This window comes from Notolepis coatsorum (genome assembly GCF_963971535.1).
Source record: "Notolepis coatsorum genome assembly, chromosome: 3".
NCBI classification, from domain to species: Eukaryota; Metazoa; Chordata; class Actinopteri; order Aulopiformes; family Paralepididae; genus Notolepis; species Notolepis coatsorum.
In genome coordinates this window covers 51,680,804-51,705,949 of record NC_140167.1, presented here as the reverse complement: position 1 = coordinate 51,705,949, position 25,146 = coordinate 51,680,804, and the positions used below count along the sequence as shown (strand labels likewise).

Sequence of the window (25,146 nt, the reverse complement as noted above, 5' to 3'; positions counted from 1 at the left end):
CTTAGGGGGGGACGGTTAGCTGGATGGAAGAGGGGGGGTTCTAATATCGCTCCACTACCTCGCTGTGCCAGAATCCCTGCTCCCACTGTTTTGCTTTCTCCACCGCCAACTGACTATTTTAGCTACTGCTCTGGGGGTCGGTACCAAAGGTACTGTCCGTGCTGCTATGTGACACGGCAGACAGCCGATTGGTAAATTGTAAAAAAATAAATAAAAAAAACTCATCCCATGTTCACCGCCAACCACCAATTTTTAAGTGGCGCGGCAGCAGATAGAGTAGCGTTAAATGGGAGAGCGTGGCGGCTGAGTGCCTCACACTGGCTTCTACATATCCCACGTTTACCTGCTCATGAGAGGCGGCTGTGATTAGCTTTTTACTGAACGTTTTGGAAAACGCCACAAAGAGCCCATTTTCATTTTCCCCTCTCACCCTCCCGTTTTCAAACACGAGCACTGTGGGCAGATTGAAACGGCTCTCTATTTAATGGTGTTGAAAGGTAGGTTTTGAATACAGCACATCCCGCCTTTCAAGGAGCGCCGACGCCACAATTTGGCGTCCTTCAGAGTGCTTGGGCTCTTTCTTTTCAGCAGGGTAAACGGCTCCCCTTGGGGAAGCTATTGGTACTGCACGCGATTGTCTACACACAGACATGGATACATCTTCAACCGTATCAACGTCCCCGTTCCTAAATTTGCGCATTCCCACTGACCACAGTGCGGGTAGGCTTGCCATGCTATACCTTGTCGTGTCGTTTTCCCAGTACACACAACACACCCGTTTGGGTGTAGGTAGGAGGAGCTGAGACGACAGAGCAGCCCTCTGGCAGGAGTCACTCCTCTCACATTTCACGAGAGACGCAACAACACAATGGAAGAAGTTGAGACTGTGCTGTACTTGGTTTTGGATTAACCATAGTTTTTTTTGTAAAATGCAAAGAGTGAAGGCAATTGAGTCGGAGGAAGAGGGAAGAGAGAATGTTTTAAACATCTATTCGCCTCCGTTCACGTCGTTTAGATGCTCAAACGCAGATCGAATGTGAATTAAGATCCAGCATAGGGCTGGGCGATATGGAAAAAAATCATATCGCGATAACGATATGATAATTTTATTTTATTTCTCGATATCGATAATTATCGAATTGTTATAAGTATACAAAAAATAAATAAAAAAAAAACATTTTTTTTTTTTTTTTTAACAACAGATGTATGTTTATTTTGCAGCAATTCTTTGTCATTGCCGCCATCTTTAGTGTTACATCCCCTCACACTCCAGTTCTCAGGCTGCAGCTGGTTTAAAAGCTAAAGTAAACCGGCTTCTCTGCTGGCTGTGGCTCCAGAGGAGTTGAACAGTTCTGGCTCTGCTAGTTTATTTTTGATCTTTTGGCGCTTTTTTGGTGCACTGACTCGTGACTGGAGTCTAGTTCTGCTAGCACACATAGCCTACTGTGTAGGGGTGGACGGTATGGTCTAAAATTTATATCACGGTATAATTTGAAGCATAGACGGTAACGGTATATATCACGGTATCATCGTTTTTGATTAAAATTTTTTTTTTAATTTTATATAATTTTTTTTTTTTTTTTTATATAAAATATATATATTATATAATTAGACTTGTACTTGTATTATCTGCGAGACATCGCCACCACGCAACAAGCTCCACTGTCTGTGTGTACATTAGTAGCCTCTAGCTACGGCCAGGATTCTCCGGAGCTGCAGCTGGACCTATACTCGAGTAGCCTCGAGCTACGGCCAGGATTCACCGGCGCTGCAGCTGGGCCCTAGTATTGGTATAACGTTAAATCACATTCACAAGCCCTCAGCTCGAATACGCATCGAATCAGTGTTATAAGACATTGATATCAGGAGCTATCTGTAGCTACTGCTAGCCGGATATATAACGTTAATACAACGCCTCAGTGAATTATTTAGTTCAATGGGACATTTCGTTTTGAACGGTGAACTAACTTGTGTTAACGTGAGCTAACGGCTAACGGAGCTATCATACACGTCTACTCTCTACTAGACTTGATGGAGCGTTTGTTGATGTCAGGAGCTATCGGTAGCTGGCCGACTAGATACCGTTCGGTTAGACAATGCCTCATCATGTATTAAACTAAAAGTGAATAGTTGACTGGGTCATTTTGTAACGGTAGCTAAGCTAACGTTAGCTCAGGGAGACGTCCAGTCCCACTAGACTACTAGTACTAGTAGACCCGTGTTTACATGCGTGCGGGAGGGGCTGGCACGCCCACTGCGCGAAGCCTCCTAAATAACTTTTTCCAGTTCGCACATATCTATTATCTATGACTAATTCTATCTATTTTTAGGGGCAAATGCGAGTGAAATAGTCGCGCTGTGGTTACATGACGTCTTTGCTATTTTAGAGCTGCACTACCGGTTACACGGTATAGGCAAAATCCATACCGTAGAGCAAATTCATACCGTTTATACCGTATACCGTTTATACCGTCCACCCCTACTACTGTGTACAGACGGTTTCAAAATGTATTTTAAATTAGAAAGCAAACAAAATAAATGGACAAGAGAAAAATAAATCTGAATTTGGTCAGTATTGTCATTTGGACAAGCAAAGCCATTACTTTAAGTTGCAGGCAAGAAAGACAAGTCTGTCCACTGTCTCTGGTTTTAAAACTGCCCTGTTGCAGGTTAAAAAAAAAAAAAAAAAAAAAGATTTTTTTTTTTTCGATATCGATTATTAAAATATATCGCGATATTTATCGTTATCGTTATATCGCCCAGCCCTAATCCAGCATACCCTATTTCTCGAAAATGTTGTCTGAAACATATTTGAGTGAACCATTTGGGTGATTGGATTATTTGATCCCCAATACAGTAGCTCCTTCTCCGGAGACGGATCGGCATGTAGTGAGAAAGCAGTGTGTGCACATTGGAAATAACATGACTTCACCCAGAAATACAACTTCATGCTTTATGCAATCTTGTTGTAACCAAGACATTTGCTGAAAAGTAATCCGGATCACTAGGCTAACCCAATTTATTTTACAGAGTTTCATAGCATTTCCTTGATTATAACAAGATGAGAGGCTGAAACGGCCAATGGCAAACTTTAGATACTTAACCTACAAACGTCAAACAATATTGATGTAACTAATTTGATTTGCTGAAAGAAAGTTATTATTTCTGTGCATAGATCACTAATCTTTTCCAGAATGAGGTTGACTGTAAAGTGTTGCCACAGATTAATGAATTGATTAATCAAGTCTGCAGGACCCAATTGTAGCACGATAGTACCTACCCCAGAGCAGTGCCCAAAGTAGCACAGGTAGGCGCTGTCCCACACGCGTGAATATTTTAGGCAACCAACTTGTGTTTAGCGTTTCTCTGATTGGCCAATACGCCCATGTGACCACGGCAGCGCGAGAGAGCTGCAGCGCGGAAATAGGCTGTCTATTGCCATTCTCTAAGACAAACTCTAACCTTAACCAGCTCCTTAACAGCGCCTAAACTTAACCCTTCTAACCTTAAGCAACTCCGAAACAATGCCTAACCTTAACCAACTCCGAAACAATGCTTAAAGTTATGCCTAAACTTAACGGCGAAAGAATGCGAATGCACGTTAAAAAAAAAAAATAATTGAAGGGAATCGAACTTGCCAGCAACGGGCCGTAGGATCCACAGCAATGCAGCGCTGCCAATTGAGCTAGTTCTGGATGGTAAAAAAGGGCGGATTACTGCTACATAATGCTGCCGCGACGGAGCTCGGCTCTGCTGCTGCCGCGGGGGCGTGGCTAGACGCAAGTTGGGCGTGGTTAGACACAAGTTGGTTGCCTTTAATATTTAGGCGTCCCACACAGGTCAGTTGGCAGTTGAAAAATCAAAGCAGGAGCACAGATTACAGCACGGTATGGCAAGGTAGTGGAAATGCGCCAGTAGTGACAGTCATTCGAAGCACCCCCACCCACCCATCTCTCTCTCTCTGTTCCGTCCATCCATCCATCTTGGCTGACTGATGTTAATTGCTAGAGGGCTAGCTGTCGTAGGTCTGTCTGTGAAGCAGGGGATGTATTAAAGTAAGGTGTCCTTTCAAAGTTAAAGCTAAATTGCTGACTAAAGGACCATGCCTGTCATCCAGCCTCCTTTCATCCCACCCGCCAGCCTGTGTGTGTGTGCGTGCGCGTGCCTGCCTCTCGCCTCCGTTCCCTCTGATGTGCCATTTTACTACACTGCCTGGCACCCCATCACACACACACACATACACACAAACACACACGTTGACATTCACTCACTGTCTCCTCTCTCTTTCTCTCTCTCTATCCAGGAGGAGCAGAATCGAGGGAAGCCAAACTGGGAGCACCTAAACGAGGACCTTCATGTCCTGATCTCAGTGGAGGACACCCAGACCAGAGCTGAGATCAAGATGAGGAGAGCAGTGGAGGAGGTCAAGAAGCTCCTGGTGCCTGCTGTGAGTACACACACACACACACACCCCGCGGCTGACTTTTGATGACCTGATGACCATTCTCCCTAAGCGCTGGTTCAGGGCTAGGAAGGGATTTGGACACCGCAGCGCTGCTGACCTTGGTAGAATTAATTTCCCTGCCGAAGGAGATGAGTGTTATAGCTTTCCCACTAGGGCACAGATGGCTCACTCCCATTGTACCGTTCACATCCTGTTTACACGGACACGTTGCTTATACCCCCTAGTTCAGTGGAAAAACACAGCTAGCCATACACACATACACGCACACTGCTGAGAGCACCACTGTTCCTCTTCGCCTCCTCTCAGTCTCTCCTCCTGCTCCTTTCTGGGCCACCGGAGATGGTAGTCAGTTGGGGTTGGTCACATGCGACAACCGTACCCGGTTGCCCGCGGCGACCAGGTGGTCAGGACAGCTGAAGGCCCAGATCTGCCATCAGGTGGCGAGGCAGAGAGTTGGCCGACGGAGCAGAAACGGAGCCACACTCTGCCAGGAATCTGCACCCGGGCATGTGGCTAGATTTATACTAGTGGTTTTATGGTGGAGACTTTCTAAACAGCTTATTCTCTGTTGGATAGACCCCTTTCACCGCAGACATTTGATGTGTCATAGCAGGGTAAACGCAGATGTAACTAATAACATTAATAATGGTTATGTTCCGGTTAGGTGAGCCAGAGTCACAGAGCCCTGACAGGCACTCCTAAATATGAGACGGAACCCTACTTTTATTAGTTACACCGGTGTTGACGTGCCGACTTCCAAAAGGCCTATGGAGTATATTTTGAATTTGTGTCAAATATACATATCGGCCTACTTAAACCCAATCGGACCAATACCGGACCGCGATTTATTTCACGCCATGAATAGATCAATACAGTCTGTATTAATTAATGTTGCGTTTCTTTTTCAAATGTAGCCAAGAGTAAAGACCCTAACCCTATCAAACAGCAGTCGAAGTGTATATTTTCAGCACTACGTTTGTTTACCAATGACTTTTAGTAGGTATGTCCCGATGCCACTTTTTTGCTGACAGAGTACTGACATTTGGGTACTTGCCAATACCGATACAGAGTAATTAACCCCTTAACCGCCGCACTACCAAACAGTTAACCCTTTCACTGCGACAATGCGCAGAATGTTAACCCTTTCACTGCCACGCAACAGCCGGTTAACAGTCGGTTGTGTGATATTAAAGGGTTAACCTTCTGTCGTGTGACAGTGAAAGGGTTAAGCTTACCCCACATTTAGCATAAAACGCCTGACGATTGCATACCCAAAGTAATTTGCAATTTATTATACGTTATACTTATACACTAGTGTTGTCAAAAATATCTAAGTATCGATACATATCGATACTGAATATTTAAAACGGCTTCGATACTCATTTCCCGAAGTACCGATACTTTCTGCAGTATCGGTACCAGCTGGCGAGTGTTCTACCGCAAGTTGTTGACGGCAACGCGCTGTTCAGAGCGCTCAGCGCGCTTGCTCCCCGGTTCCTCCGAGTCCAGCCCTCCCCCTCACAGAGTCAGAGAGAGCCGTCTTCTTCAGTTAGTAAACAAACATTTTAGCTGAAGATGGTAAATGCAGAGCCTCCGCAACTTGTGCTTGTGGATAAAGAAAACAGCAGAAGTGCTGTTTGGAGGTACTTCGGGTTTCAAGTAAACAACGAAGGACAAGCTACAAATGCCCCAATGATATTTGCAAGCGGTGTTAGAGCAGTGCCAGCGCCGATCTCCATAAAGAAATTAAAGCTGCTCTTTCAACGTCACTGTGACTGAAGCATTAAACCATTAACTCTAGTTTAATACATGATACGTTGTCTACTGATGGCGCATAATATCAACAGCTGATTCGTTGTAACGTTACAGCTACCAGCTAACGTTAGCTACTGCTAGCTCCATTAGCTTAGCTGGCTACTTGTATAATTACTGCATGGTAACGGAGTAACGTTAACGTTTAAACGTTATGTCGAGGTCATACAATACTACAGTCGACATAAGGTTAACGTTACCCCGTTTCCATCAAGTGTTTAAATAGCAGCAATCTTGTTGAAAATGTAACGTTACTAAAATGCTCCGAGCATAGCCTCTCTCTCTCTCTCTCTCTCTCTACCGCTACCTCTCTCTCTCTCTCTCTCTCTCTCTCTCTCTCTCTCTCTCTCCTCTCGTTATCTTTAAATAAAAATGAAACTGTTACTAACTAATATAAACAGTTCACTTTGTCAGGTACATGCAACACAGATTACAGTGTTTACATCTGTCTGCTTGAGAAAATACCATGTTCTGCATTTGCAATAAAAATGATTGAAGTGAGATGAACAGTTATTTTTAAATGTGTGATCTAAAGATAAACAAAGGGTTTTAAAATTGTTATATTTATCTTATCTTATAGTACCAGAGAGAAGCTAAATTTGAAGCAAAATTTGTTTAAAAAAAAAAATATATATATATATATATTTTTTTTTTGATATCGAAATAATATCGAAGTATCGATACTTTTCAAGGTATCGTATCGAAGTCGAAATTCCAGTATCGTGACAACACTATTATACACATGCAAGAGTAGGGGTGGACGGTATGGTCTAAAATTTATATCACGGTATAATTTGAAGCATAGACGGTAACGGTATATATCACGGTATCAGTGTTTCCGTTAGAATAATTTTTTTTGGCCTAATAGGCAGGCTATATAAAGAATGACATCCTCAAGGCATGTAGATTTATAATATTTAACTTAAAACTAGGCTACTTTTGCGTATAAAGTCATTATATTCCAAATAAAATAAGTCCCGAGTCGAGACTCCGTGCTGCTCCCATTGCAAACAGCGGGGCTGGATTTTGCTAGAAGCATATGTAGCTGCAGAGCCGCAGAGCCAGTGGCTCTTTCAGGTCGTTCAGCCGTTTGGTGGGGGGGCGCTGTTGAGCGGGCCTGTGACCAGACCTGAAAGAGCCACTGGCTCTGCGGCTCTGCAGCTGCATGCTATTTCGCAAATCCACTGCTGCAGCAGCCGTCCTCCCGTCGTTATCATAACACTACACACATATCATAATGTTTACAGCAAACTGTAGTTGATCACCAGGTATGTTTTATTAACGTAGAATAATTCATATAAGAAAAACGATAGGTAAGATCTCTTACCTTTCTCCACTGGTTAAAAATGCTGTGCGCCGCGGTGATATGTGTTTATTATGAAATGACAATTGCATGTTGACACGCCCAGTGTGCCCACTGCGCGAAGCCTCCTAAATAACTTTTTCCAGTTTGCACATATCTATTATCTATGACTAATTCGATCTATTTTTAGGGGCAAATGCGATTGAAATAGTCACGCTGTGGTTACATGACGTCATTGCTATTTTAGAGCTGCCCTACCGGTTACTCGGTATAGTCAAAATCCATACCGTAGAGCAAATTCATACCGTTTATACCGTATACCGTTTATACCGTCCACCCCTATGCAAGAGTCTGGTCTCTTTTGAAAGGTAACATTCTGAAGTTTCACTTTGAGTGCTAATGTATTAGAGAAACGGGTTTGAACAAAATATTTTGATTTAGACGCGATGAAATTACGGCGTCATGAAATAGTTGTAGTCCTAAAAAAGAGGAGTCCCAGGGCTTTTCGATGGACATTGACATTTCATAAAACTACACTACCCAGCTCACACCAGCCTGTTAAAGCTGCTGAACATATTTTATGCGAAAAATATTGATGTTATTTTTCATGATTATATCTCACTGGTCGAACAAACCTGAACATTATTGCCATAAAATACAGTGTATATTGTTTCTTTACCTTTCTGTGAACGTGTACAAAAAACGGCGTCGCAATCTGGTGAAAAATGGCAGAGCTATGGACATTATACAAAATTGTACTTTACAGTAGATTTCATTCAGTCTTTGCTGGCCCGATCCATAGATGTATGACTTGGCGATAATAAGGTAATTTATAGGCCTCATATTCTATATTAATATTTCAGTACTGTATCTGTATCTGAATGAGCTCAGTGGCAGTTTTCCACGTCTGGTCAATGTTAGCATGGTGTTTTTCACTGTCAAAGATGGAAAGAAAACTAAATAATAATAATTAATATTCTTTTTTGGTTCATTACAATTTACTCAAGCATAGTAACGGACACAATATTTCTGACACTGGGAATACATACCCATGTCCCTAGATACCAAGTACATGCAAATGGGCCTTGTAGAAGTGGAGCAATCTTCCATTTACTTGGGTATGTACTTTTAGGAGAATTTTCTGAAAATATGGCTAGGGCTTAAGAGGTTAAGTACATCTTAAATATTGCTAAAATGATTCCCCTTTCCTCCTGCAACCAGAGGGCCTGAAACACACTGAAACAAATTACTTCATTTGTTTTTACAGCTTTTTGCTCCTGTGAACACAACACAGGTTTCTGTCGGTTTTCCATTCCTTCATGCAGGCGTCCTCTTGACAGCGTTGTGGTTCCTCTCTTGTCCGTCTCTGGCAAGGCTTCAGTCCAGCACAGCAGCATGCGTGCATGTACACACACACACACACACACACGCACACACACACACAGTCCCGTCCTCTTGTTGCAGGATTAGTTGTCTCCATTATTCCTACCTCTCTGAGGCTTGATGGCTTGTTTGGTTTCTGACTGAGGTAACACTTGTGATCTCTACAGCCTGTACAGAGAGATACACACACACAACCAGTATATATACACACACACGCACGCACGCATAGAGGTATACAATGGGAGCATGAAGCCATGTCTGGCTGTGACTGCTTTCTGGTGATGCAGAGTGAGTCAAACGCACACGCACGCACGCACACACACGCACACACGCACACCTTGAACAGCCCTCAGCAGCTTTGAAGTCGATGACTGCTCTCAACAGCTCCCACTCATCCGAGTGAAGAGTCACAGAAATAGCCCCCTGGATTGTGGAGGTGGTGCAGTGATTCAGTGTGACCTTAACCTTCTGACGGTGGGCCATGAGGTTCACATGTTGGCAGCATGCACAGCCGACACCCGGCCCCCGTCTCACGCTGGCTATTCGGTGGGTTGAGTTTCCAATGAGAAGCCCCCCCCCCTTTAATTTCTCCAACACAGAGCAGCTATATTTGTTCTTTTTAGTTCCTAATAAAATCTTGAGTAGAGTTTCACTCCTTCATTTAAGTAAAGTGTTTTATGGAGTGGATTAACGACCCGTCGCAGCGCTTGAGAAGCAATTTGTATCTCACTCAACTCATTTCTGTTCCTTTAAACATAATGAAAATATCTTTCCATTAAAGACCCTGTTTTTGGCCCCCGGGTGTGTTCATTATGAGAATGAATGCATGGATTCTTGAAAGATGAGGACTTGCATATGTGAAATAAACCTTTACAGCACTGTAGTCCTTTTGTTAACTCTGCATACCGCTTTTATTTTGTTCTTTGGTTGTTTTATTTTTTACTCCATCCGATACAAAAGCCTTTCATCACTCCGAGAAGGATTTCAAAATTCACGTGGGTTGTCAACTCGACCAGAAAGCAGCTACATTATGCACCCAGTCTCATGGTGTAGATTTTCATGACACAAACGCACGGATACAAACTGTCAGGCCTAGTTTGTGTCCTCTATGAAAATGCCTAATTGAAGTGAAATTATTTTGGCTGTGACTGTGCAGTTCCTCCAACCGCAGAATTCCGCTGACAGTCCACCGTCTCTGAACGTCAGCGAGGCATTTTATCTTCCCACGAGCACCCGGGCACGTTTCCTTTCACTGTTGTCTTACTGTGTCACTGTGTGTGTGTGGGTGGGCAGGCAGGCGGCAGGGCTGACTGGCAGTGATGCCCTTTATCATGCATCAACTAAATTGGATTAAGCTGTGAATGTGCGTGAGGCGCCGCAATCTCTGCCTGGGTAGACGCTGATCTAATGAAGGGCATCTTCTCCACGTTTGCCGGTGTGAAATCGCCTTTATTAAATCGCACGGGAAACAAAAATGGTCACACTTTTTATTTATTTATAAATTGTCTCGACTTGTCATCAAAGCCGACCCAGCAGAGTGTTGAAACGGAGACTCCTCTAGCAGGCCGCATCCTAGCCTGCCTAATATCCACAGGTGTGTCATGGCTTCAGCCTGAGATTGATTGACAGCCAGGCAGAGGGTGCTGATGGGAAGTGGTAAAGGTTCAGCCTCGGTAGCGTCTGTTTGCTCCTCCGTCCTGTGAACTCTTCAACTCCCTACAAACCAGGAGCGAGGGAAAGACAGAGACGAGGCGAGAGCTTGGTTGAGCCGCTCTTTCAAGTGTGGATTTACCACTGATCCTGCCATGTGCACGTGAGCACACACACACACACACACTGCCACCCTCTGCCCATCCCTCTCCATGGTTAATAAGGCCCTCTAACAGAGCCTCCAGCACCGCCCCACTGCACTCTGGGTAACCCCAGCCCAGCACCCGCAGCACAGTGTGCCTGAAACCCAGCTGCGCTTTGATTGGTTCATTCTACTTCCTCTCTAAATGGGCTGGAGAAGAGTAACGATAGGCTATCGGAACAAGGTTTGTATCATCGTAAGATTGACCATGAACCAGACCAGTACAAAGAGAGAGAGCGAGAGAGAGGCAGGGACCCCTTTCCATGTGCATATGAGAGCTCTGCAAGCAAGAATGAGGGTTGCTTTTATAAATATGAATTAGGTCTCAGTTGACTTGCGTAATTAGATAAAGGCTTAAATCAGACTCCATCTGAATGATCTCTTGGGCTTGTTAATAATCTCTGCAGAATCGTACTCATCAGGCAAAGCTTTGGACGAGGAACAGAGTGCTTGTGTTGCTTTGCCCGGCGACTACCACCAGGCTGCCGTGTCTCCACGCTGCCTTGATTTTTCAGGAGAGTGCATGCGTCAGCGCTGCTGAAGGGCCAGACCTGCAGCACAGACAACGTTAATCGCCGATTGTTACGATAGCTGAGGGAGATGCATCTAAATGACTGCTTGCTAATTGAATCCACGAGCTGATGCACGCAATGTTCCAAAGGAAGCAGGAGAGGCGAAGACTGGGTGGAGGCAGGGATAGAGAGAGGAGAGGGAGGAGGAGAGTGGCACTAGGATCTCTTCCAACCGACTAATTAGCTTCTCAAATCTGGTAAGAACATGACAAATTGATTTCCATTTTTAGCCACCTCAACCAGTATAAGAGACCAGTGCACACACACGCTTGCACGCACGCACGCACACGAATGCACGCACGCACACGAATGCACACGGTCTTTAAGCTAGAGTAAATGGCAGCAGTGGTGTGATGTGTGCGGGTGTGGTGGCTCAGTGTGACAGCTTATTTAGATCTATGACTGATCCTCTCTGCAGGGAGGCTTTGGTAGATGTGACGGCACAGCCCAAGGTGACACTGTCTGTGCACGTGCGTGCCCCATGCATATGTGTGCACATCCATGTGTTTGTGCATCTGTTTGGGTGAGGGTGATTGACAGATGTGTTTGCTGGACATTGTTATGGATATAATGAAGCTATTTGAGGGGTTCCTAGAGAAACGTCAGGCAGATGGGACAGAGCGCATTGGCCTCATCTGAGGCCTGGAACAAACGCACAAAGACCTTGTCCTCCGGTAACGCCCTGCATCCTGTAACATTCTCTTTTTGCCTTAGTCTGTACTCTGTTGTATTGTTCAGTCTTAACTTTGTTTGCGAAGACCTCAGTCCTCGGGCGCTCTAAGTATTGCTGGACCTATGTCGTCTCCGTTGAAGCTGTGTGAGACGAGGGACGAGCAGGGGACATCAAATGTGTTTGTGTTTCTCTGTGTGTGATGCTGAGCTGCCACGCTTGTTGGAACTCATTTTGTTATGTTTTGTCTCCGCTGTGCCGGCACTCTAATGTAACGACATGAAAGGGAAGAGTCCGTCGCTTGGCCTAGAATCTCGGGACATACAAAACGCACGCGCGCACGCATTCATGAATCGTCTAAGAAGCATGAAAGGCCAATATTGGAGGGTGAGAGTGGAAGAGAGGCTTTGAGAATAGGAGCACTTTGGCCTCACAGGGCTGGGGGGCTCGTCTCAGTGAAAGGAACTGGCCTTGCCGCGAACAAAGTGAGCGCGGTAGCAGCTTGAACAGGCCTCCAGCAATACACTCCATTTACTGGGAGGTGGATCTATTTCTCTCTCCCTCCTTTTGCCCCTTTTTTGTATGTCGTCAGACTGTGACCTAGGCAAAATATTTGTGATTGTATTTCAGTGGGGATACTGGACACACCTCAGGCTCTATCAACAGAGGTCTGGAGAAAGTCACAGTATAAGAAGCTGCTAAACTCATTACAGAGTATCTTTAAGTTGTCTTCTATTTTGGTCTCTTTTCACTTAAGGCTGCATAATTGTGCACCCATTCGGACTGTACATTATGCAAATGAGAAGCATTATTGTTGTGTATTGGATTGGTGAGCCATTAATATGCTAATATCACAGTAGTGTCCGAAAATGTGACATGCTTTCACAGCCGTCCTCCATAGGGTTACAGTGTTTTGATTCCCCCCCTGTCCCCCCTTTTTTTTTTTTAGACCAGAGAGTCTCTCTCCATCGTTCTATGATCACCATGGATGTAGGACGTTGAGGGTGTTTGTGTGCTGGGCAGACAGATGGGCCATAATGGCCGCCAGGTTTTGGAGACCTGCGGGGTGCCTCGTCCGTATCTGCCGGCTCTGACCCAGCTTGGCAGTGACACAGTGGTGGTGCTGCCATCACAAACAACTAGTGTTGTCAAAAATATCGATTTTTCTATACATATCGATTCTGAATATTTAAAAAAAAAAAAAAACTATTAAAGAGTCACCTTTATTTGACAAAGTGATGTTTGGTGAAAGTTAGATTTGCACTTTATTAATCCCAATAGGGAAATTCATTCTTGTTTGATGATCAATAGGCACCTTTTATTTGTTTTAAGTGAAGTTTGGTGAAAAAGCAAGTTATTGCACTATTACCGGTAATCCCAATAGGGACATTCATCTTTGTTTGATCAAGAGTAACCTTTTATATATATATTATTATTATATTATTTTTTTTTTAAATGAAGATTGGTGAAAGTTAGGTTTGCACTTCAATCCCAATAGGGAAATTCATCTTGGTTTGATATTTTTTTTGTGTCAAATAAAAACAAAGGTTATTTGAATGATCTCTAGTTTTCAAGAGAAAAAAATCAATTAAAATCGTAAATCGGATGTAAAAGAAAATCCGAGATTTAATTTTTAGGCCATATCGCCAAGCCCTAAAACAAAGGGTTTTAAAAGTGTTATATTTCTCTTCTCTTCTAATACCAGAGAGAAGGTGAGGAGAATCGACCAGCAACTAAAGCTAAAAATTAAAAAAAAAAAATAATAATAAAGAAATTTACATTTTAAGATTAAAATCTTTTCCCTGTGGTATCAAAAATGGTATCTAATATCGATACTTTTCAAGGTATCGTATCGAAGTTAGAAATTCCAGTATCGTGACAACACTAGTACAAACAACAACACTCTGGACAGAACAGACGCACGGTGAAAATGTGAACACACACAAGCTGAAGATGTGGACTTATGTTCTGGGGAAGCGGTGTACTGTAGACTGGTCGATAAATACCCCTTCTCTCAGTCTCTCTTTCCTTCTCGCTCTCTGCCTCCCCCCCTCGCTGTCAGCCGTGTATGACAAATGAGTACAAAACACCATCTGGCTGCATCCATCCATGTGTGCCTCTCCAATTAATGATGTTTACTCTCCGTTAGGCCTACCTAGCACCTCCATTCTCCTCTTATTTACTCTTGATGCACTTCTCCCTCTCTCATCCCCTGCCATGCGGGCGATCCAGCCAAGTCCAGAAGGACGGGGGCTGGCGGTTCCTCATGGAGCCTGATTGACTGACTATGTTGTAGTACTCTGGGTGGTTGGTGTGGAAGAAGAACTGCTGCCGCCCCCAGTGAGCCCTTGTGCAATATGTAAGGGATAATCAACTAGTAGGTGTCTCTCAAATTAGGGATGCACGATATTGATTTTGACACCGATACCGATAACTTTATGCTCCTCAAGCCGATACCGATAACCGATATTTATTGTATTATAATATTTTTTTTAACTGTATATATATATATATATATATATATATATATATATATATATATATATATATATTTTTTTTATCAAAATAGTTTTTATTTTTTTTTTTTGGGTATTTATAAGCTCCGACGTCATTTTTTTTTTAGGAATTTAAACGTCTCAAACTAATCTTGTTGGCAGTTGTCTATTATCTCTCCTGCCTGTGTCTCTGCCTGCTGTGCTCTCCTCTCTTCCCCTCCCTCCCACACACACACTCACTCACTCACTCACTCACACACACACACACACACACACACACACAGACACGGGTGCTGCGCTGCCACAGACAGCTCTGCTCTCATAATGGACAGAACGAAATGTTCAAAAGTCTGGGTCTATTTTACTAAAGTCGATGCTGACAACGCTCGTTGCCACAAGTGCAACAAGACATTTGCCAGTAATGTATAAGCGCTGGTACTTGTCAATGTGGCTGGCGGGGAGATAACGTTAGCTCCGAGTAGAGTAATGGCTGACAATCCGGAGGTAAATAAACGAACGAGAGCTTCTGATTGGTGGTAAGAAGAAGAGGTGGGTGCAAGCCGTGGAACGTAATTGGCAGATCGACCGTCTGTCTCCGAATGTAACGTGACTACGTCACAGCCAAGAAGGGGAGCGCTGGATTTGTGAAAAACTCCCTGTTCCTAAACCACACAGTATCAGTTTTACCACAGTACTGGCAAAACGGGAGGAGGCTATAATAAAAACAAGCGCCCTTCATCCAAATCCACCCACACCGGATTTCTTTTAACCAAAACATTTATTATGTTATCGGAGCTATCGATAACGTTATCGAGTTTATCGGGATGACGTCATAATTGCTGATATCGGCCCGATAATTATCGGCCCGATAATTATCGTGCATCCCTATCTCAAATGCTTTTAAGGCACGACGCACAACAGAGGGTGGTTTGCTTGCGCAAAGAATTTGTCATTGGTGTGGTTTTCCTTCCTGGTCGTTAGTTTATCTTGAAGTCAGCTGTGCTTAGTCAGCTGTGCTTTGCCACAGTTGATAACGAGTAAGCTTTGACAGCTGTGCTCTTTAATGTTTCTATGGTTACGGGTTGGGCAGTGGATGAATAGCTGGTGCAACCCTTTGCTGGTTTCCATGCTGTACCACAGACGAACACCACTCTGGACACCCACCCACACACTGGCTGCAGGGGCCACACCACCAGAGCATCATGTTGACACCCACCCACACACTGGCTGCAGGGGCCACACCACCAGAGCATCATGTTGACACCCACCCACACACTGGCTGCAGGGGCCACACCACCAGAGCATCATGTTGACACCCACCCACACACTGGCTGCAGGGGCCACACCACCAGAGCACCAACTTGACACCCACCCACACACTGGCTGCAGGGGCCACACCACCAGAGCATCATGTTGACACCCACCCACACACTGGCTGCAGGGGCCACACCACCAGAGCATCATGTTGACACCCACCCACACACTGGCTGCAGGGGCCACACCACCAGAGCATCATGTTGACACCCACCCACACACTGGCTGCAGGGGCCACACCACCAGAGCATCATGTTGACACCCACCCACACACTGGCTGCAGGGGCCACACCACCAGAGCATCATGTTGACACCCACCCACACACTGGCTGCAGGGGCCACACCACCAGAGCATCATGTTGACACCCACCCACACACTGGCTGCAGGGGCCACACCACCAGAGCATCATGGGGAGGCGAAGAACGGCCTGGTATTTCACTAACACATTTGCCTGACTGAGGAAAACCATTGGGCAATATTCCCTCTGAACCCCAAGGAAACAACAAAACCAGCCAGTGTCCACTGTCCAGTGATGCCAGGTACTAGCTCAACCAGGCTTAGAGGCTTTTCAGGTGAGTTAGATGGTTGAAGTCCTCTTGCCCCCTCACCCCCACCTTCTATCTCGCCCACCCCCTCTCCCTCCCTCCAGGCTGCTAATACTTTCATCAGGCTAATGAAGCGACTGGATTGGATCATATTAACCTCCTGATCCCCACCTCCCGGGATGCCACCGTTTAAAACAGACTGGAATCACACTACTTGCAACTCACTCTGTGTGTGTGCGCGTCTTCAAACCCCCTACGCTCCTTTACATACACTTATTTCCTCTCCCGCATGAATGTTAATCATCTTTTTAATTGCCTGGTATGACTCTGTGACCTCTGCTTGAGAACGCCAAGACTACATCGTTCTCCACTCCTTCTTGCACTGTGTGTATGTATGCAGCCTCTTCTGATCGCCGTGATGTTGACTGAGGGAGTGCACAGGCCCGGAGAGAGTGTAACCCTTGACCCTCCTGTCCTCCGCCACTCGTTCATCATCATCATCATCATCTCACTGTTTCCACTCTCTCTGTCCTCTGGCCTCCCCTGCCCTGGCGGTACAGCTGAGTTCAGGTGCTAAACACTCGTCAGATGCGCTCTCAGCCCGGCCCTCCGCTGCCTGCTGGAGTATGAAGGCCCTTCTGGTTAACGGACTGGAAGTGATGACGCTAATTGGAACCAGCTCTCCTTTCCACCGTGGGAAACGGACGTTGCCTTTTCCGACACTTCTGCCAATAACCATCACAACAGCTGGTCAGTCAGCTGAGCGGTCGGTGATTTTAGGTGAAACATCTCACGTGTGCATACACGGACTCACACGCGTGCACGGTTCCAGTTGGGTAGCCCGCCTCGCCTCCGTCCAGTAGCTGATGGATTTGGCATATTTGCCCATACTGACCGATAACTGGACACGTCCGTGTCCAGCGGCTGCCCTGTGCGTTAATGACGAGTGGGAACCAAAGTTCTTTCTTGTGGACCAGATGATCAGCTATAGCGTTGCTGGCAGCAGCTTCAAACACCAGCCTGGCATCCCATCACACCAGCACACTCACGCTCTCACTCTCTCTCACGCACACACACACACACGCACACAATGATTGACAAGGGATTGTGGGAACTTATCTTGGTCACACTTTGCCTAAGGCATACAGCTATGGAGTAAAACATGTGAAGATGGCACCAGGCTTTCATCAACTGGTGATGTTAACTTAATATATCGGTGATAAGCCAATATCGACCAACCGATATATTGGTCGATATATATGTTGCACCTGTCATTTTAACGGGTGTTTTAAAAATGGATAGGCCTATTTGTATAGGCTATTTGTTCAAACCAGAACTGATACTCAGGCTAACCCCATAGAGAAACGATGGCCTCAAGTCAAATAGGTGAGTCCACCTGGTCTATTTGGCGCGGTGGGCAACGAGGTGCACCTGGGTTGAAAATGCACCACTTTTACATCTTGGAGAAAAGAGTGAGACTTTGAGACAGACGGTCTAATGAGTTAATCTGCACCATAGAGTAACTTTTTATCACTTCCGAAATGGGCACGAAGGGAACTTGCCTTCCCGCTTCCTTATTGTGATGGTAGTTAGGGAACGGAGGCTGTCATATGCTCCACGCTTATTTTTATGCACACCATTTTTTCCATTTCATTTTTACACCCCTCAATTAGGGACATCTCTCTTGGTGTGTGGATCATAAAGACAGAAGGGAGGTCTCTCTCGATGTGTGGATCATAAAGACAAGGGAGGTCTCTCTCGGTGTGTGGATCATAAAGACAAGGGAGGTCTCTGTGTGTGGATCATAAAGACAGAAGGGAGGTCTCTCGGTGTGTGGATCATAAAGACAGAAGGGAGGTCTCTCTGTGTGTGGATCATAAAGACAGAAGGGAGGTCTCTCTCGATGTGTGGATCATAAAGACAAGGGAGGTCTCTCTCGGTGTGTGGATCATAAAGACAAGGGAGGTCTCTGTGTGTGGATCATAAAGACAGAAGGGAGGTCTCTCTCGATGTGTGGATCATAAAGACAAGGGAGGTCTCTCTCGGTGTGTGGATCATAAAGACAAGGGAGGTCTCTGTGTGTGGATCATAAAGACAGAAGGGAGGTCTCTCGGTGTGTGGATCATAAAGACAGAAGGGAGGTCTCTCTGTGTGTGGATCATAAAGACAGAAGGGAGGTCTCTCGGTGTGTGGATCATAAAGACAGAAGGGAGGTCTCTCGGTGTGTGGATCATAAAGACAGAAGGGAGGTCTCTTGGTGTGTGGATCATAAAGACAGAAGGGAGGTCTCTCTTGGTGTGGATCATAAAGACAGAAGGGAGGTCTCTCGGTGTGTGGATCATAAAGACAGAAGGGAGGTCTCTCTGTGTGTGGATCATAAAGACAGAAGGGAGGTCTCTCGGTGTGTGGATCATAAAGACAGAAGGGAGGTCTCTCTCGGTGTGTGGATCATAAAGACAGAAGGGAGGTCTCTTGGTGTGTGGATCATAAAGACAGAAGGGAGGTCTCTCTTGGTGTGGATCATAAAGACAGAAGGGAGGTCTCTCTCGGTGTGTGGATCATAAAGACAGAAGGGAGGTCTCTTGGTGTGTGGATCATAAAGACAGAAGGGAGGTCTCTTGGTGTGTGGATCATAAAGACAGAAGGGAGGTCTCTCTTGGTGTGGATCATAAAGACGGAAGGGAGGTCTCTCGGTGTGTGGATCATAAAGACCGAAGGGAGGTCGCTCTCGGTGTGTGGATCATAAAGACAGAAGGGAGGTCTCTCTCGGTGTGTGGATCATAAAGACAGAAGGGAGGTCTCTCTTGGTGTGTGGATCATAAAGACAGAAGGGAGGTCTCTCTGTGTGTGGATCATAAAGACAGAAGGGAGGTCTCTCTCGGTGTGTGGATCATAAAGACAGAAGGGAGGTCTCTCTTGGTGTGGATCATAAAGACTGAAGGGAGATGCGACGCTGCAGTTTATCATGTTCACTGCGCTGTCGGTATAACGTTTTTACTAGGGCTGTCAAAGTTAATGCTTTAACTTTGGAGATTAATTTAAATTATTTAAAGTGGATATAAGAAAGAAGTCTAGTTGAGTCAATGTTGATGGTTTTGTTGAACATTTGTATTTCACAAGAGAGAAACTATTCAAAGAAAGCTATTAAAATAGTCTTTGAATCTAAATATACTTTCTTTGTGTTGATTTTACATTAATTCCATGATTTGACTCAAGTAAATATCTGTTACAAGCTTCGGTCAAGTAGAAAAATGCTATTTTTAATCTAGATTCATTACAGAAAATTGTGAGATTAATTAGTTAATTTTTTTTTAAATCTATTGATGGCACTAGTTTTTACACAGGACACGTGTGCATCATTTATAACAACTAGACGGCTCTTTGTTTGTTTTTAGTTTTCTGTGCTTAGTTTTTAATGGCACTTATCTCATCTCTCCCACACTGGCTCTCTCTATATCTCTCTCTCTGTCTCTTTCCCTCTCTCTATCTTGTTTGTCATCCTCTTTCTTTGGTTCTCTCTTTTCGCCCCCCTGCCCCCGCCCGCCTCTTGTATTTTTTCTCTTTTTTCTTTGTCCTCATCTTCCCTCTATCTGTTTTGTCTGTATTCTCTCTCTCTCTCCCTCCGTCATTCACCACTCTCCCCCTCTCTCTTACCACCATCTCTCTCATTTCTCCCTCTTTCATTCTCTTCTCTCGCTCTCCCTCTCCTCCTTCTCTCTGTTGTTCACCACTCTCTCTCTCTCCTCTCTCTCTTCCATTACAGTCTATCTCGTATGGCCTGGAGGTCTCTGGCTCCCATTAACACATGGATTAGAAATCCCAGAGCCAGAAGCTGTCTGCCACAACTACACCAGTTACACAAGATATACTGCACTATTGACGCTACTGACGTTTCAAATGAACTGACTGAAATATGTCTCCGTAGATTATGTTGCTGAGAATAAGATAATGCCACAAACAGCCTTCAGTGTTAATGATTCACAAGTAGGATCACACATTTTCCGTTTAGGTGTTAATGTCTGGATAATGATCCTACTGTTTGTTTTTCCTGTAACATTCAGTACCTTGGGAGGGGGGTTGTTTTGGTAGAGGGTTTGGCCTTCCTGTCCTCTGGGCTTCCTCTCCCCTCCCATGCCTCCATCTGTCCATCACTCCTGATCTCCGGCTCTCCCAGGCGGCAGACAGGTGTCCCTGACCCCAGGACGAGACACTCCCCATGGCGAACAGGCTGCCAAAGGCCTGGCCCTGTACTCTCCCTCGCTAATCCCCACAGGCCACCACTGAGAGGCAGGCAGGTACAACCTGTGGTAAAGAATTCTGAAAATGCCTGTGGAGAAGGTTCTGGAGCCCCGAGCTCCTCGGCCAAAGCCCCTCCTGAAGGTCACGGTGCCAGTAGAGACGTGGTGATGCGTCTCACGGTGCCAGTAGAGACGTGGTGATGCGTCTCACGGTGCCAGTAGAGACGTGGTGATGCGTCTCACGGTGCCAGTAGAGACGTGGTGATGCGTCTCACGGTGCCAGTAGAGACGTGGTGATGCGTCTCACGGTGCCAGTAGAGACGTGGTGATGCGTCTCACGGTGCCAGTAGAGACGTGGTGATGCGTCTCACGGTGCCAGTAGAGACGTGGTGATGCGTCTCACGGTGCCAGTAGAGACGTGGTGATGCGTCTCACGGTGCCAGTAGAGACGTGGTGATGCGTCTCACGGTGCCAGTAGAGACGTGGTGATGCGTCTCACGGTGCCAGTAGAGACGTGGTGATGCGTCTCACGGTGCCAGTAGAGACGTGGTGATGCGTCTCACGGTGCCAGTAGAGACGTGGTGATGCTTCTCATTTGAACCGGCTGCTGAATAACAAATGGCCATGATATCCCTGCCATCCATCACATGCTATTTGTCACAACAGTTCATATGATCCCAGTACTTAAAGAAATCTGATCAATAATATATTTTTATATAAATTGTTAGCAGCCTCAATTATTTTGAAACTTTGGGAGAGTACAGCATGTATTTAATAGAAATGCTTGTGTACGCTTGTCTTCCGTGCTTCCTGGTTGGCGGCTTTTAAAGAGTGTATAGGCGGAACAGCCTTAATTTACACTCCCCCCTGCTGTTCTCCACATCAGGACTCACTGCATAGAGGCGGGGGGTGGGGCGGAGGGGGGGTGGTTAGCGGCAAGGAAAAGATTCATATTGCAATAATAATGGTGCTGGGTAACATCTTTCATCTCAGTCTCCCCTTCCACCCTCCTTCCCTCGCTCACTCACCATGTCGCTAGCTAGCGTTCAACCCTGGGGAAGGAAGAGAAAAAAAGGCACTATGTTGCATGCACACACACACACACGCACATGGCACATACACACTCCTATCGCACATAACACACACACACACACACACACACTAGTCAATTAGTGGCTGGTGGAAGAAGCCTGGACGGCTAGACTGAAAGGGACTTGAAAGTGTCGGGTCACACTCGTTGTCTGTGATGCTCGCTGCTGTAAACCTCACCTCCTCAACTTTGGAAAGTTAGCGCTCCCTACTCTCTCTAACCAGGCCCCTCCTGATCACTCACATCCAGTTCACTCACTCACTCACTCACTCACTCACTCACTCACTCACTCACTCACTCACTCACTCACTCACTCACTCACTCACTCACTCACTCACTCACACACACATCCATCTCCTAACGTGTGTTGGCAGAATGTCCCTGTTGCTAATGCATCTCTCTCTGTCCCTTCTCTCTTGGGGGACTTGGGTCATGTTTCCTGTCCTGCGTCACTTTTTTAGGCTTTGAAAGTGAACTCTGTCCCAGATGTCTTTCCCCTCCACTTTGTGTCCCCAAAACCCTCCACACCACTTAGAGAGAGAGAGAGAGAGAGAGAGAGAGAGAACTCTGCCAGATCAATCCTCTTTAAATGTAAGTACAGTACATGCACACATTTAGATCTCTACCCTCCCAGCTCCCTACCCTACCCCATTATAAACTAACTTGCTTCATAATCTGTGGGGGTTGGTCAGGCGTCCTGGCCCAGTGGGGGTGAGGTGGAGAGGGGCTGCGCGGCAGGCAGAGGAGCTTTTAATCTGCCCCGCTCCTCCAGAGGAGAGGAGGAGAGGGACCCTGCAGGCTCCTGGCCAATCGCTGCCTCTCTTTGAAGGTCTGCTTAATCCCCTTACAGTGAGGAAAGGAAGTGTGTGTGTGTGCACGACTGCACGTCTATCTTGGAGAATGGGGTGCAGTGCTGTTAGGGCGATGCTTGTCTCTGCAAACCCAGTGCCATTATAGTTGCACACAAATACCCACTCTCAGACACACACACACACACACACACTGTGATCCAACCCCAGTGGGTTCTGGACTGGCCCAAGGGGCCCAACTAGACACATACCGGTATATATATTCTCATACATATATCTTCTCATATAGCCAGGGAGTGCCATGGTAACACACACATACACAGCTTTCATCTCTCGGCCTCTCCCCCAGTGTCTGTGTCCCAGTGTTTAGGCAGGAAAATAGGATTGTGTCAAGCTAAGCGTTTAGAGAGCCCAAAGGCCGCCTGTCAAATTGAGCTCCTCCAGTGTGTGACGCCAGGCGCTGCTGGCTAATGCTACAGTCACTTTAAACCAGCTGCACTCTCTCTCTCTGGCCAGCTAGACTAACTCCGTCTCCCATCGAGTCTCTCCTGCTTTGTTTCTTATTTGCTTCCTCTCTTATCCTCGCCTGCTCACTTCTCCCCCCCCCCCCCCCCCCCCCCCTCTCTCATGTGATGTTTTCAAATTTCAATACATAAATCTCTAGTATCCCTATTCCACTGACTGGTTGAGATTTGAAAGAGTTAAATCTGGGTCATGTTCAGTTGTAGGCACATAACATAACTAGATCCTCTTTTAGAGCAAAGCATTTGATTCAGTCCACGTATTGGCTTGATGAAATAAATAATGCTTTGTTTCACCCAAGCAGACGCACGGCAACAGCAGTGTGACAATAACATGGTGAGAGGTAGTTATTCGTCCACAACCTATAGACTGTAGCGCCACAGTGTTTGCCCTTCGAAAGCAGCAGTCTCATTCCTCCCCCTGTGAAAGCCACCTCCAGTCTCTCACCTCTTCATCTCCAGCTAGTCGTGGGTGTCCTCGACAGCCACAGACCACGTTTGGGGGGTTCATCCCAGGGTCGGGTCTTTGATAGAGGGGCTTTGCCTAATAGCGGGGCCCCCCTGTTATGCTCTGGCCCCGTTTAGCTACCATCTGATCCCGGCCTGCCTGCCTGCCCAGGGTGCAGGATCATGGCTCAGCCTGGGTGTGCCTCCCTTCCTTCTCTGCCATGCGGAGAAGGGACACACTCGATGACGGCCTCAATGTCCTGCTCCATAACAGCGCTCACGAAGCCTGCCTCACAATGAGTATCCAGACCTGGAGTAGAAGCAGGTTAGGGTTGAGATGGAGGCTGAGATATACCACAATCCTTTATTGTGGATGGTAAATGGCAGTGCGCACTGGGTTACTGGGCCGGGAGTTCAGGTCTGGCCGGATCCATTCAGGTTTGAATCCCTGGTCATGACGAGAGCCATCGAGATTCCCTGTTTCAGGAGAGGGCTCATTCCGCTGATCAGCTTTGGAGTCGGGATCTCTGAATCTGATGCAAAACCGCCTGCAGTATTTAAAGCTCCCGAATCATCCCCGGCTAAATCCCTTCAAGATATTCCCTGCTCGATTGGATGGCATTAAAGGATCACAGCGACAGAACAATCCAATGTCTGGCTGAGGGAGGGAGGGAGGTGAGGGGGGAATATAGGAGGAATGAAAGGAGTGGAAGAGATTGAAGGGACGGTTAGACGGCGAGGTCGGTGAGGAAGCGGAAAGGGAGAAGATTAAGAGAATTTAGAGAATTAGGACGAGAGGAAGCGGAGTGAGGAGAGAGGGAGGAAAAAGATTGATGAGAGGTGGGAGGGAGGGAGAAAGTGACAGCTGTCTGTTGGGGCTTACAGCTTGTTCGGGCTGTAGGAAACGCCTATCAGTTTAATGTTCTCTTGTTCCGGCTTCCAAGATCTTTCTTTCCCTGCTGTTCAGCCTGTAACATCATCTGTTTGTGGAAGCCGGCGCAGACCAACACGCTTTCCTAATCGCGTTATTAATTTTTTTGTTTTATCTTTTTTGTTATTTACACGAAGTGAAATCCCCCCCTAATGTCTGTCCTGCTAGATGGAAATAGCAGCGCTGCTTCCAGGGATAAACTCAATCACTCACGAAATCACTCTCCATGCATTGTCCACTGTGTATTGGACTCCTATTGGAACAGTTTTTTTTAATAACAGAAAACCTGAAATGTTTGTGGTGACACTGCAGTGAGAGAAAGGAAGGCGTGGGGGGTGCACTTTTTCTCCTTACTTTCCTCTCCCCTCTCTCTGCTGATATTGATGGTTCTGCCACAGAGCACCAAGGCTGCCCACTCCGCTCCTCTCTGGCCCAATAAAAGGCTGTAATAAGCCCCATACATCCAGCGTCTGGTGCTGCCGTTCAGCAAACCCTCACCTTGCACCTCCACCTCCCACAGGCTCCACTTCCTAAAGGGATACTTCACCCAAGAGAAAAATAGATTCTTGCATTCTTGCGCTCCCATGCTCTCTCCCATGCTGTAGAGCAGACTTGTTCTCACCTGGTGACCTTTGCCCTCACCTCTTCAATAGTCATGATATTAAAAAAGAAAATATTCAAAAAGTTTACTTTGACGG

The 25,146-nt window shown here is 46.0% G+C and overlaps 1 protein-coding gene across 3 annotated transcripts in view; it reads left to right on the top strand.

Moving 5' to 3' along the window:
• qkia (QKI, KH domain containing, RNA binding a) overlaps positions 1-25,146 on the top strand; it is a 165,761-nt gene that overhangs the window by 119,768 nt on the left and 20,847 nt on the right. For all 3 annotated transcript variants that reach the window (XM_084310862.1, XM_084310861.1, XM_084310860.1), the window contains exon 4: positions 4,304-4,447. In XM_084310862.1, the coding sequence (XP_084166988.1) occupies positions 4,304-4,447 (144 nt within the window). The remainder of the gene's footprint in view (positions 1-4,303; positions 4,448-25,146) is intronic.